The sequence below is a fragment of the Leiobunum rupestre genome, chromosome 8, assembly GCF_980474605.1.
Source record: "Leiobunum rupestre chromosome 8, qqLeiRupe1.1.hap1, whole genome shotgun sequence".
Lineage (NCBI taxonomy): Eukaryota > Metazoa > Arthropoda > Arachnida > Opiliones > Sclerosomatidae > Leiobunum > Leiobunum rupestre.
In genome coordinates this window covers 52,039,745-52,054,029 of record NC_143391.1, presented here as the reverse complement: position 1 = coordinate 52,054,029, position 14,285 = coordinate 52,039,745, and the positions used below count along the sequence as shown (strand labels likewise).

General features: G+C 33.8%; 1 protein-coding gene across 1 annotated transcript; it reads left to right on the top strand.

Annotated features, from left to right (window-relative positions):
• Nucleotides 1-2,539: 2,539 nt before the first annotated feature.
• LOC149933674 (uncharacterized) lies at nt 2,540-3,676 on the top strand. Its single transcript, XM_090157375.1, has 7 exons — nt 2,540-2,577; nt 2,644-2,889; nt 2,973-3,062; nt 3,122-3,232; nt 3,297-3,359; nt 3,421-3,519; nt 3,588-3,676. The coding sequence occupies exons 2-7, from the start codon at nt 2,661-2,663 to the stop codon at nt 3,674-3,676; spliced, it is 681 nt and encodes a 226-aa protein (XP_090013501.1). The 5' UTR covers nt 2,540-2,577; nt 2,644-2,660.
• The last annotated feature ends 10,609 nt before the right edge of the window (nt 3,677-14,285 follow it).

Below are 14,285 nucleotides of genomic sequence, written 5' to 3'. Positions count from 1 at the left end.
TCAGTTTATTAGTAAATTTTGCCTTTCCATTTAGCTTTTTATTTTATTATATATTTTCTGTTCATATGTTGTAGAAATAGATTTCAATATGGATCATTTGGCATCACCTGATGATGGCTACAATCTGAAACCCTTGTCTGCAAGGCAAAGACGTCGAAATAATAAAATATCTTACGAGGAATTGTTTCATAATGAAAGCAATATTGATTTTATATCAGATAGTAGTAAAGAAAGTGAGATAGATTTAGAAATGGGTTTAGTCAGTGATGAGAGCGAGATAGATGATGTTTTGAGATCAATTCAATGCTCACCAACCCATAGCGTATTTGAGAGCTCAGACAATCAGTCTAATTTAGAAAGTGATAGTAATGATGAAACTAAATTAATTTCTACTGATACAGAAGATATTAGCCAGGCTCCCAATATTCAATTTGACACTGACTTAACTGTTTGGGCACTTAGAAATAGGACCACACACGTAGCTTTGGATAATTTATTACAACTGTTACGTAAACATGGGCATGATCTACCAAAGGATAGTAGAACAGTTTTAAAAACTGAAAAAACGGTTGCCGTTGTTAAAACTTTTGGAAATGGAGAGTTCGTTTACTTTGGGATTAAAAAGGGTTTAAATTATTTTCTACTACAAAATTATCCATATGATAAAGAAATTTCACTTGCGGTGAATATTGATGGTATTCCCATTTCCAAAAGCGGTACTCTGGAGTTTTGGCCAATTTTAATTTCAGTTTTTAATTTTGATGATGGGCTTGTTGGTAAACCCTTTATTGTTGGGATATTTTGTGGTGAAAAAAAACCAGTTCCATTAAGAGATTATTTGGAAGATTTCATTGAAGAATTTCTAGAGCTTATGAGAAATGGTTTTAAACTGGGTGACAAATGCTACCGTGTAAATTCAAAGGGCCCGTTTATTTTAGACACCCCCGCCAAAGCGCATTTGAAACGAACTAAAGGGCACGCAGGGTACAACTCTTGCGATAAATGTGATATTGAAGGGGAACGGGTTGACCATACCATGACGTTTATTGGTGATAATTCTATATTGCGCACAGATAAATCCTTTTTGGATAAAGTAGATGAAGAACACCATTCAGTTGGAGAACAGTCCCCTCTAATAGAACTCAAAATTGGTATGGTATCTCAATTTCCCTACGACTATTTACATTTGGTATGTTTAGGAATTATGCGAAGATTAATCTACTTTTGGATGAGAAAAGGCCCTTTCTCTGTTCGTTTAGGCCAGAAAAATATAGGTTTCATTTCTGAAAAACTTTTAAATGCACGAAAATTCATTCCTTCAGAGTTTGCTCGAAAACCTAAGGCACTCAAACATATTGATAAATGGAAAGGCACGGAATTGAGACAATTTCTTTTGTATACTGGCCCTATTTTACTAATTGGTATACTCGGCAAAAACTGTCTAAAACACTTCAGGCTTTTCCAAACTGCTATCTATATTTTATCCAGTCGCCATCTATTTAGGACCCTTAACGGTTATGCATCTGAACTTATTAATATGTTTGTAGTAGAGTGTCAAAAAGTTTATGGCGAAAAATTCATTGTTATGAATGTGCATAGTCTAACACATTTGCATTTAGATGTTTTAAGATATGGCCCTCTTGATAATTTTAGTGCCTTTTCATTTGAAAATGAACTACAATTTATCAAAAAGGAATTGAGAACTCCAAATAAACCTCTGCAGCAGTTATGCAAGAGACTAAGTGAAAAAGAAAACTTTGAATTATTGAGTTTTGGCAGTAAAAAAGAATACCAATTTATAAGTCCCTGTGACTTTAACTACAACAAGCAGGGTTGTACTCAACTGCCTAAAAGAGGAAAATCATTTCATAAGATAAAAACCGAGAAATATGTTATATCAAATTGTATGGCTGATTCCTGCGTGTTGTTAGAAAATGGTAATTATGCGAAGGTTGATAATATATTCCAAAATTACGATAAAAAGGTCTTCATATTTGCACGAATCTATAAAGTGGTCAGTGACTTATTTGATTACCCTATGAAGTCTTCTCGTATAGGAATAGTTAAAGTGTCTAGTTTATCAAAAACTGTCCATGTCTATGACATCGGTAGTATTAGTAAAAAATGTGTAGCAATTCCTCATAAAGGTGAAGTAGCGGTTGTGCCAATGCTTCATTATTAATGTGTGGGTGAAAAATTTAGTATTTATTTTTTGAACAGTGGCTGACTGTCAATATAGCTTGTCCAATGGGAAGTGGCCCCTTTAATATGATAACTTTTAGTTGTTTTAAGTGGGGCCTTTTATCCCCTGGCAATTAATATTTTTAGACCCAGTCAGCTACCGTTTATGAATATTTTATAACTGAATAACATGGTTTTTTTTACATTAGTACGCGGTGGGTCATTTTACGGAAGATGACACAGTTGAGGTGATCTTAACATTGTGGTTAAAGGAAAATGGAACCAAATGTTATTACCCCCCAAAAGGACCGTCATATTTCTTTAGAGCATTAAAACATTCTATAGTGCCTGATAACTCTTGGTCACTTTACGACGTAGTTGTCGTGTTGATTACAAGTAAGTTATATATTTTTTCAGACAATTGAATGTATTTATAATAATTGATTAATGCTAAAATTTAAGATGATTATGAAAAAGCGATGGAAAAAGCCAATAGGAGCAGAGATGAAATGGAAATATCCAAAAGTACGGATAGTGAAGAAATTAAGAAAAGAAGAGTGAAAAAACCCATATCCGTTCAATTTGAAAGAGAAAATGGTGATGCAAGCCAATTGTCTTCAGATGCCCCACCGTTGAAAAAGAGAAAAAAAAATAAGGAAGTATATGAAGTACCTGCAGCACCAATTTTCCCCAGTCTTCTCTTGAATGGTAAATTTTATTAAATCATTCAATATTTATATGTGCGTATATGTGTATAGGGTTTTAAAACTGATGAGCTTCGCTATATATAGGAGACAATTCATTAGAAGTACACGAACAGGATGCGGAGTTATTAGAAAAACAGCACAATGATTTTTTAAAAGAGCGCTCCAAAAAAAATTGTAACGTTAAAATAATGAAACCGCTAACTATTTTTCATACTTGATATTAAATATTTCAGACGAGTCTCTTGAGGAAGCTACGGACAAAGCTAACCCCAACAGTAAGTCAAGCCCAACTGTAAAAAGCAAGGAAAATATTTCATTTGTAACCGATTTTTCAAGTGATAATGGTAAATATATTTTCCCAAGTTTATAAAAATTAATAGCGGAAAGTAAAATAACAATAAATTATAGATTCAAATCCTGAATGCAACCGATCTAACTCTTGTGAATTTTCCGAGGAAATCCGTTCACCTTGTAATTTGAAAAATAAATAGCTTTATTTATAGTAACAAGTTTATTGAAATTGTAATTTTAGGCAAAAAACGCAGCATCGGTTTGGTTAGACCTAAGAATTCTAGGGACTCAACTGAGTCTGAAAGCAACTTTGAGCCTCGTGAAAGAAATAAAATAACTGGTAAGTCCAAAGTGTTTGTTGAAATACATGGACGGAGCATGGCTTAATTTTTGGTTTTACGCCAATAGGTGCATGGACCAACCCTAAAATTCGAATTCCATCATGTGAGAATGTCCTAATAAGCAGGGAAATGCAATCCCCTCATTTGTGCCTATGAAAAAATTTAGAGCCAATGGCGTAGCCAGGGGGGGGGGGGGGCACTTGTATTTTTTTCATTGTGTACCACCTCCAAAACCAAATCCTGGCTACGCCACTGTTTAGAGCATCCCTAGCCTTGTCCGTTAAGACAAGCATGTCCACATTCTAGAGGGATAGAATACACATTATATATACAACATATCCGCTTGACAAATTAAATTACCGTTTTATTATGCATCGAATATTTATCAGTTAATTTATCTCTTTTAGGTAAATTTAAATCAAGTCAAAGTGGGAGTCATCAATATTTTAAAAAAAACCGAGGTTGGTAAAGTTTATTCTTAATTATTAAATTCCTCTTTTAATAATTAGCTCTATTAAAAAAAAATTAATTTGTAATCAATTGTAGCTAATCAAGGAAAATGCCAAAATGGCTTTAAAGAAACTGTTGAAATGAGTAAGATTTCATTATAATTTTTTGTGCTGGATTATTTCTAATAAGCTTTTTCAGAGTTTCGAAAAAAGGTCATCTACCAACTTCAAGATATGAAACAACAAGTTGAGCATTTAACAGCTATATGTAATAAAATTTCCACTGCTTTATCTGGCAACCACCAACTAGAGGTCGAAGAAGTTCCATTTGTAACGTTGCCCTTAAAAACGATAGAGGACATAAAAGATCTAGAAGAAAGATTGGATGAACCAGAAAATTTAACAAAACTAGTAAGTCGACTATAATTTTATTGCTTTAAAATAATATTCTTAACTTACTTTAAAATTATAGGTGCGTAAGCTGTCATCCTGGGGTGGAAACAATTCCAAAAACACAACCAGAAGGATTTTAAAGGAAGTAATTGGACACGATCTTTCATTGAAAATAAATTGGATTGGAGCCAATGGAAAGTGCGCTTTGAAAAATTTGAAACTACTTAAATCAATGAAAGGTATGTTATTTAGATTTAATATTTTATATTTGTCCTTTTAATTAACACTACCGGGCTGATGTTAACAAAACTTTTTATTTTAAAAACCATAAAATTGATAAAATGGCCTAATAGTCAAAAATATTATAAAAGCAGTTTTTGCCACAATTAGCCTCTAAATTCTTAGATAAAATGAACAAAATGATATAATTGTCGAAAAAATATCTAATTTTATTTTAAAACAATTTTAATTTAAAAAAAGTATAATAATAGGTTAAACCCGATCAAATTTGATTATATTTTTATCGATTGAACCAAAATTGATAAAAATTTATTAAATTTGAATAATAACCTAATTAAAATTAAAACATTTAAAAATTTAAATATTAAAATAATTAAATAATTATAATTTTAAAATTATATATATATTTAACTGAAATATTTAAAAAATACGTTTAAATATATAATAATTTAAATATTTAAATAATACGTTTAAATATATAATCATTTGAATATTAAAATAATACGTTTAAATATATAATCATTTGAATATTAAAATAATAAACAGAACAAAGTATTACAGTGGTAACCTTATTTAAATAAAATTTAGAAAGAATTATTTCGCAATTTTCTGAAAACTTGCTTGAGTTTCTATGTGGTCTATTTCTAATGAGTTAAACAGATTTACACTTTTATAAAAAACGGATTGCAATATATGGCTTAGTAATAATTGAATTATTAAAAGGTTATTTAAGGCTGTTTGTTATATGCATGTGCAGTTGCGTAATGCAGTGCACTACTTTCTCTAAACTTGTATTGCCGTTCGGAAATTAGAATAAATTTAGTAATTAATTTAATATCTCTATTTCCTTTTTTAAATTAAGTAATTTTTTCTATTTTTCAGAAGATCCAGATACATTCCTAGATCAAATGATATATTAAGTATTAACACCAAGGGAGATAAAATATATTGGGCTTTGTGTTTTATTATTCTTGGCGTTAACTCATCAATACCTGGGGCGGAATCATTTTTAACATTTGAGATTATCCTTAGTACTTCGGCTTCTTCGGTCATAGTTGTTATTATATATATCGTTTATATTGGTTATATTGGTTATATAAGTTGTATGGGAATATTGATAAGATGTATCTGGGGTAGTAAATGTCACATTCACTTTTGCTTTGTTGTAGAAAATTAAAATGTAGGGAATTCTGTTTGTTGCTTTATCTCAATTGCTTCGAATAAATGTGATATGATCAATTTAAAAAATTAAATACCATTATTTTGATAAATTTTTCTTCCGGGCCATCTTCTATTAGAGCTAGTTTTTTGAATGGTTCCTTCATCAGTTCTTCCACGGAGTTCACTTCGAAAAATTCGATGCTTGAAAACTCTGAACTCATATTACTCGTGACTTGAATGACAATCATGACGACAGAAAATAGCCAAGCGCCGGCTACTAGCCTCCATTTCAGCGAGTGTGAGGTTTTGGGATACCCTATGATATCAATCAAACAAGAAGATTACTCCACTGGCTTTATGTTGATATAGCCTCTGTGTTATACTGAAGAGACCCTAAATCTATCGAACATTTAACTTAAAATTGAAGTGAAGCTTTCAGAGGGAAGCCAGAATTACTAACCCGTACTGTTGAACTCCAAAAAAACGAAACCGGCCTGTCATTGGAATCTTTGGCTGACATTTGGTATAAATTCCACATCACCCACTTTTTAATATTGAATTTAAGTTTTTAATAGCTGCGGAGTATAGATCTTAGATTTCTTTTTAGGGGTTATTCCATATTATTTTTAATAATTAGGACAGACGCTTATAAATGGATAGAGTTAGATATATCACCAATTTATTTTGTACCCATATATTTTTCGAATAACAAACTATTATTTCGTCTTTAGAAGACAGCGTAAAATCCAAAGTAAATTATGTTGATTATAGTTATACCCCTGCACAGTGTTCCAGAGACCCCAAATTTTGGAATGAATTCCACGAAAGATAATGTGGAAATATTTTTACATATTATGCTTCAGTACACTAAACGATTGGTTAAAATACAAAAATGGAAGCGCTGCGACGCCTGGTGGCGGAACTAGGTTCCCTGATGGAATATCGAAATTCCGCCGATGGAAAAGAGTGGTCCACCATCAGATTAGTCTAAATTTATAATTTCAACGTCCTAGGTATATCCAAACTCCACTGGAACTTTCTTCGACACTACCCCAAATTTTAGTTCCATTTACAAAAATTTGTTGATCTACACGCAAATTTAAAATATAGCTATTTAAAAACCATAAAATCAATGTCAAATATTCCCGCAAAATAAACAAAATTTGAACTAGAAAGCATATAAACATACGACCTTTTTTTCAGTAAAATAGTCGGAAATTATTGAAAAACCATCACACAGTTAAAAAACCTCATCTATAGCCAGAAATATTCCAAGATAATTAATGTTTGTATTAAAAACGGATATTATTTTTTTAAAGTTTGTCCAATCTCCGTTCCGTAAAAACCAATTACCAATGAACTCAAATTCAAAAAATATTGTTTTAAAAACGTTTTGAAAATATTATATCGTTTTTAATATCTACCCGAGTTTTGATTCGCCACTTTATTTTATCTTCGGAGATCTATCATATTGTTTGGATTATCGCTTTGTAGTTCATGAAATTTATTAGGTGTCAGGTTTTCCTTTCCTAGTTATTGTTGACATTGCTCCATTATACCGTGTTTTCAATAATTGTAAAGAGTTCGTTTTGTAATTCAAGAAAATGGACAGTGTTATTGATTGTGTTCGGTATGTTTCAATTACAAAGTCTAAATTGTCAGTTATTATCAAATCTCTCGTAACCCCAATTAAAATGTTTAAATCAGAGGGTTGCCAAAGAAAAATGTAATGATATTCGTTGGTGGAAAGCCGCTGGTAGAAAGAGAGATAGATTTGAAAAACTTCCCGGTGGTTGGCTAAAGTCATCGTTTACTCTTCCTGGTGATTTTGCGGCCATTTACGAACCTTCAACTTCCGAACCGCCAGCTTCTGAACCGTCAACTCCCGAAAGGATAACTTCGGCTTGCGTAGGAAGAACTCCGATAGATTTTTCGAGTTCAAAGGAACGCTGTAAACGTAATCAAATAAATAAGTTCTTAACTGATATAGATGGAGAACCATTAACCAAATTGATCAAGTCTACGGAAATGGTTGCGAAAAGACGAGGTCAAATAGATTTGACAGCTGTCTTGGGATAATTAATTACAGACCTTCTCTGACTAGGTCAAGTATTGCCAAGGCAGAACTAGTGGCGTCGCTGATGGTCCGCAGGGCCCGCAGCACAGTGGGCCCCAACTTGAAAAGGGGCCCCTCATTGAGATTTTGGCGGGGGGGGGGGGCACTGAGTTCTTGGCTAGCCACGGGGCAGAACCAACGACTTGCTCCGAAGAAGAAGCATAAGCACTGCTTATTGATTGCAACTTATCAGTCAACGCGTATAAAATGATTAGACAAACTTCAATATCCCATGGCGCTTACACATATAAATCGTACAATAAGATCACTAAATCCAAAAATCTCTGTAGACTCTCTGCAATCAACGTTAGAGAAACTATGGCGTTCGTGCCATTACAAATCTGCTAGATCACACAGCAGGAAGAATTTTGAAAATGCAAATTGAGTGTCTAATCACATACGCCAAGAAATTAAATTTAAATACGCTTCCATTCACATAATCAGCTTCTTGGGGCTTCGACGGAAGCACAGGGCAGTCACAATATAAGCAACATTTTGATAATACGAGCGAAGCCACTGACACAGAATTGTTTGTAACAACGGTTATTCCCCTTAACGTGCGATCGGATATTGGTCACACACTTTGGAATAACCTAGCGCCACAATCAATCCACTTCTGTAGGCCATTGCAATTGCAATTTCTAAAAGAATCGAATGAATTTTTAGGTGAATAGACATGGGTTGACAATCAAATACACAAATTAATTCCATTTACAATGACAATGTCCGGAGTGACGATTTCCGTTAAGTACCGTCTCCATTTGACGGTTATCGATTCTCAGTTTTATTTCTGGAGATTCATCTCAGCAGTGATGTTACACCGACACAGTTTAACCTTACACACGTGGATACTTTTCCCAGAGTTCTGTCTGCATTTGGGGTATCGCAATGTAGAGGGACTAAGAACGTGGAGAATAAGAGGGAGTTCAAAATTCCAATTTTCATTGAACGAAAAAGGAAAATTCAAAGTTGATTGTGGAAGAAATTGGCTTTACGGACTGATTTCCCTAATCCTGGTGGAGCAGGAACGAGTAACGATGGCAAAACCGCGAAAATATCGTTTTCTTTGAAAAATCGGTTGGTGTTCGCTGAAATTCTTCGCCTTGAAAAATGGTTAATCGGAGGCTTACACTATATTTTGTGCATAATTAATTCTGAAAAATTTGGGGTTTACTGCAAGAGTCTAGCAAATAAATATATCGCAAAATACCATTGGTTTTATTTGCCAGTTACTGTCCATAAAATCCTAGTTCATGGACAAGAAATAATTCGAAAGTCAGCTCTGTCCGTGGGCATGCTTAGTGAGCAAGCGGGTGAGTCCAGAAATAAAATCTATCGCCCAGATCGATAAATACACGCGAGGAAATCTTCGAGGATTCACAATAGAACATACATTTTCTGTAGAGCAATGGATTCCTCAGTTACTTTTGTCTCGGACTTTTCGTTAAATAAGAGGTTGGAAAAACGAAAATCGTGTCCTCTACTGAAGATTGCCCGTGAACTTCTTAACGAGCCCAAAGAACGAACATGCTCTATCCGTGTTGACCTTCTACAAGAAAATGACGACAATTATAATGATCTTGAAGGCGACAGAGAAAACACCATTGAGCACCACAAAAACATGTCCATATTAAATCATCTAAGTTCAGAAGTTCTTTCCGAACCAGAAAATTGATATTATAAATCCAAAATACTCTTGTAACAGTATATAAATTAAAAAGTTATTCTATAAGAGGTATTTCTAAAATCATATAGTTCAGCCATTTAGTATAGCCCGAATGTTTTTCTTGAGACCTCTTCTAACCAAATTAGTGCGGTTTGGGCTATTTTTGTTAATTGATTTTAATTTTTGTAATAAATTTTTAAGCATTTGCAGGTAGATCAAATGAAACTAAAATTTGGGGTAGTGTTCTAGGGAATGTCGAAGAAAGTTCCAGTGGGGACTTGAGCGTTTTAGTGAAATACCCTTCTGAACCTGGATGAAAACGAGTTTTTTCGCTCTTATTTCGTCTGTTTAGAGAGTTTGGATATACCGAGGACGTTGAAATTGTTAAATTAGACTAATCTGATGGTGGACTATTCATTTCCGTCCGCGGAATTTCAATATTTCTTCAATTAAGCTAGTTTCGCCGCCAGGGGTCGCAGCGCTTCCGTTCTTGTATTTTAACCAATCATATAGTGTACTGAAGCATAATATGTAAAAATATTTTCACATTATCTTTCGTGGAATTTATTCCAAAATTTTGGGTCTCTGGAACACTGTGCCCTGTAGCACAAACGGGTCGGCCCTACGTCAAAAATACCTTCAAACGACAAGGTCGGCTAATAAGACTTTTTATAGTCGAAATGTCCTTGGGTTAAACTGGTCGATCGACCGTTGATCAGCCTTGAATGTTTGACTCAAAATCGACCACCAAATGGCTCTAAACCGACTGCCTGACGGCGTTGGGCCGATTTCCATTTTGATATTTTATCTGACTTAAAAAAAGACGACGTAAAGTCGTTTATATATAGTTGGTGTAGTCCCATGAACGGTAGTGAAACAATGAATTACTTTCGAATCTAGGATATGGAGTTGTATATTTTCTTGGGATTTATTAAAAATTACTAATAAATCTTCATTAATTATATCTCACCCTAACATATTTCATAATAATACGAATGTAACCTACTCGAGTTGAGAGATATTTAAAAAAGCAAACATTATCAGAGTGAATAAAGGTTCTTTTTCGAAAAAATAGAACACATGGAAATATTATTTAAAATAACTTATTTTCTTTGTTTTATGAAATCGCAAAGTTTCCCAGTTTTGCCTGATTAATTGGCAATTAAAATGTCGGATATAAGTCGGCCGTTGGTCGGGCTATAAATGTGTCGTGTCTTTTCAAGTCACGACAGTTTTTACAATTTAGGTTTTGCGTTCGGACTCTAAATAGGTCCAATGATAAAACTTATTGAGTCAGCCAGTGGTCCAAAATGCTTGGTCGCCATACTGACTATAAAATTTAACAAAAACGTACTTACGCCGAATTATCTCAAAAACATTTAGGACTTTTAGAGTCGGTATTTGGACCAGGACCCAAAAGCTACTCTTCGACCAAAGAAAAGCAAATTAATTTTAATTCATATATCAAGAAGTTGCAACATGCAAAATTACAAAATCTACACAGTCAAAATAGCCATTCTTCATAAAATGTTTGTGACACAACTTCAAAATGTGTTAATCTGAGTCTAAATTGATGCAAATGGCGACTATAAAAGAATAGCACGAACCTTCATCGAGAAAAATACAACAATTTATCCAGATATTGTGCAAGAAATTTAGTATCATTTTATCAATTTGAAGAACCTTCTTTTTGCGATCCGGATTGAACTTCAATTGCGCATAAAAGCTCATAAACAGTGATACGGCCATTATACCGACAACGAAACAAGTTAAGCTCTGCAAAAAGGAAATCTTTGGAATAGAACCCTTACAGCAAATTGTAAATCGTTTGTTCGTCTTACTTTCATGTCCATCTTCAAGAATTCAGTGGTCGGCACAGTGACGGCCCTCGGAGGCGAAGATAAAATCTTTATGTAGGATTCTTGCAAAACCCGCGAAAAAATGGATTGACCGATAGAGCGGTCAGGATTAAAATACGAAAACTCGCAAAGATAAAAGAACATGTCGATGCCCTGCAAAATAAAACACACAAGTTGCATCGACCAATTTGTCCTAAAATAAAAGTACCGAAATTCAACGTAGTTAACGAAGTTTTTTGTTTTAAGGAATTTAAATAATTTCTTACTATTTCACTTTAAATCGTTATTTGCTTTGTTTCCAACGTATTAGTCACTCCGGTACACTATTTTGTGTAAAATCAATTTAATTTTTGGTAGGGATAGTTTGAACTATATATGGGCGTGATACAAATATTTCTGATGGGACCATAGAAAACTATTCAAAAGACCTCGGTACTCAGGGTGAGGGGTGTAAATCTTCTTCCCGACCCGTCACCAATTAGGCAGATCTAAGGTCAGCCGCTCGTTGCTAATTTGGCCAACTTTCCGATTGACAACGGTAAAGGATAAAAGGTGTTGGGATCTGATGGCATGAGGCTTCCTGCGCTAGGATGATGATAATCCGTGTGGTTCGCAAACCTTAAATCCTGGGGGCAACGAGGGGATCGAGATATCGAGCCCTGGTGCGTGATGTAATTGTTTAACGCCTCACCGCACAGTGATTCCTGAACATCTACTTAGTGGCCGCAACATCATTTCTGCGAACACAGTCAAAATTATGAACGTGTTTTGTTTTGGTACGGAACCCATACTGAGTTGGTCGGGTATCGAGTGGGTTAGGAGCATTCATTAATATTGAGAGCGAATGTCAAGTGTAAATAGTTTGTGTTGAGTGTTTTATAAGGGTGTTTTTATGTGTGCTGTTTTGTTTAAATATCTATTGATCTATTAAATGTTGGCAATACATAGTAGTCACTGTATATGTCAGATCATAGGCCATACACATAAAAACGTTTAGCTTTTTATAAAATTTTTGAGTTCCGAAAATGTGTTTTTCCTTAACGTTGAATAAAACATCTAATTCCCAAGCCTTCGGAGCTTGAAATATAAACACCACCATTTTAAACACATTATAGGCGTTATGGTGTACTTAGAGGCGTATAATTTTTGAACAGCACTAAAAATAAACGTGAACCGAAACATGCTGTTTAGATTTTAAGCTAGCCATACATAAATGCTTTGGCTCTAACATTTACTCTCATCCAGCTTAGAACGCCATTTTCCTATTTAGCCGAGTTGGTTTATGCAATTACGTTTTAAAGATTGAATTCACTGTTAGTATTCTTATATTATTTTTAATTTATTTACAATTTATTATCTTATAAATTTGCTGTTACCAATTTTTTATAAACACAACCGTAAATGGGTAAAATTTAAAAGATGTATAAAGTTTTCCATGATTTTAATTGTGACTAAATATTTAAGCCTTGTCATTATTCTGAACTTAAGCAAAGAAAAAATATTTCTGGTCTGATATATCATTCCGTTACTGTGATACCTAATTGCATTATGATTTAGAAAACTTTTTATAGTTCACCCAAAATGTCCATGGTATTTTTTGATAATATTACCGATATCGCGAAGTTTTTCGGTAGGATGTGTGCATTCTCTCAACCCAAAATCCTTTTCCATAAGAAGAGTAGATATTTCTGGTCTTTTATATCGCTATGTTACACGAAAAGATAACTTCTTCATGAGTTTGAATTAATTTTTAAAATTTAAATTAAAAGAATAAAGTTTTCTGGTCTGATATACAAGGTGTCCACTAAAAAATTAACCAGGGCGAATATTTCAAAATCTGTTTTAGGTACGATTTGGAAAATTTCCAGTCGTATACAAGATGTGGGAGAAAACCTACTGCGAATATGTCGATGACCTTGAACCATGTCTTCAAGGTCATCCAAAAACTAACGCGAAAACAGTAATGAAAATATGTATGTTTACTATCAAAACTTTATACTATATTGTTTCATATAATGCATTTAAATTTTACTTACCAATTTTCTATAAGCATTATTATTACTCATTCTGGTAAACATGGGTTAAACCTATAGGCCTAGACAGGTTTTTAACTAATACGCCATCTAATGTAAACATGTTTAACACCTATACCTAAACATGCGTTGATCCTTAACACTAAGCGATCTCAAACGTATTTAATATTGAAAAAAATTTACCCATAGCACATCCCAAATCGAAACACTTGGGGAACTCAGCGGTGGCGTAAGGTGTAAGCGAGACAAGCTTTATCCTACGTTTGTTTTCACTTAGGGGCCCACAACTCGAATTCCAGTCAATAAATATATACATATAAGCCAAATTTAATTTTAAGACATCATGTCGGAGCCCCACAAATGAGAAACAGGAGATCCACAATTGAGAAAAATCTCCTGGCAGCGCCCCTGGGGGAACTTCACATGTTTATTCGTTAAACATATTTGACGTAAACACAGTTATCTTTTTAATTGTGTAAAAAAACATTGTTTTGACGTTTATGAAAACGTTTAGATTCAAAAAAAAAATTCTGTTTAGTCGCTTCCGCCACATTTGGTGAAAGGGAGTCAGAGACCCGAAATTGTAGCAGCCTCCAGGTAAGTTGGATATGGTTTCTAGAACGCTCATTAAATCGCAACAATGCATTTAATTGTGCAATGTCAGTTAAGTTCTAACGGTATTAAGGAAGTTGATAATGAAGTTGCGTCGTTTCTTAAATTAAAATTTAGTGAAACTTACCCAACTCAGGGCTACATCAACATCAAGTCCTTTTTCAAACATTTCTTCCAAAGGAATTAAAACAAACGAGATGCTAATTTAACAAAACTAACTATTAGTATATTGTTAT

Coding starts and splice junctions, on each gene's coding strand:
- LOC149933674 (XM_090157375.1), top strand. CDS start 2,661: ATGGAAAAAGCCAATAGGAGCAGAGATGAAATGGAAATATCCAAAAGT. Junction 3,360..3,420: donor CGAGGAAATCCGTTCACCTT/GTAATTTGAAAA, acceptor TTGTAATTTTAG/GCAAAAAACGCAGCATCGGT. Junction 3,520..3,587: donor TGAAAGAAATAAAATAACTG/GTAAGTCCAAAG, acceptor TTACGCCAATAG/GTGCATGGACCAACCCTAAA.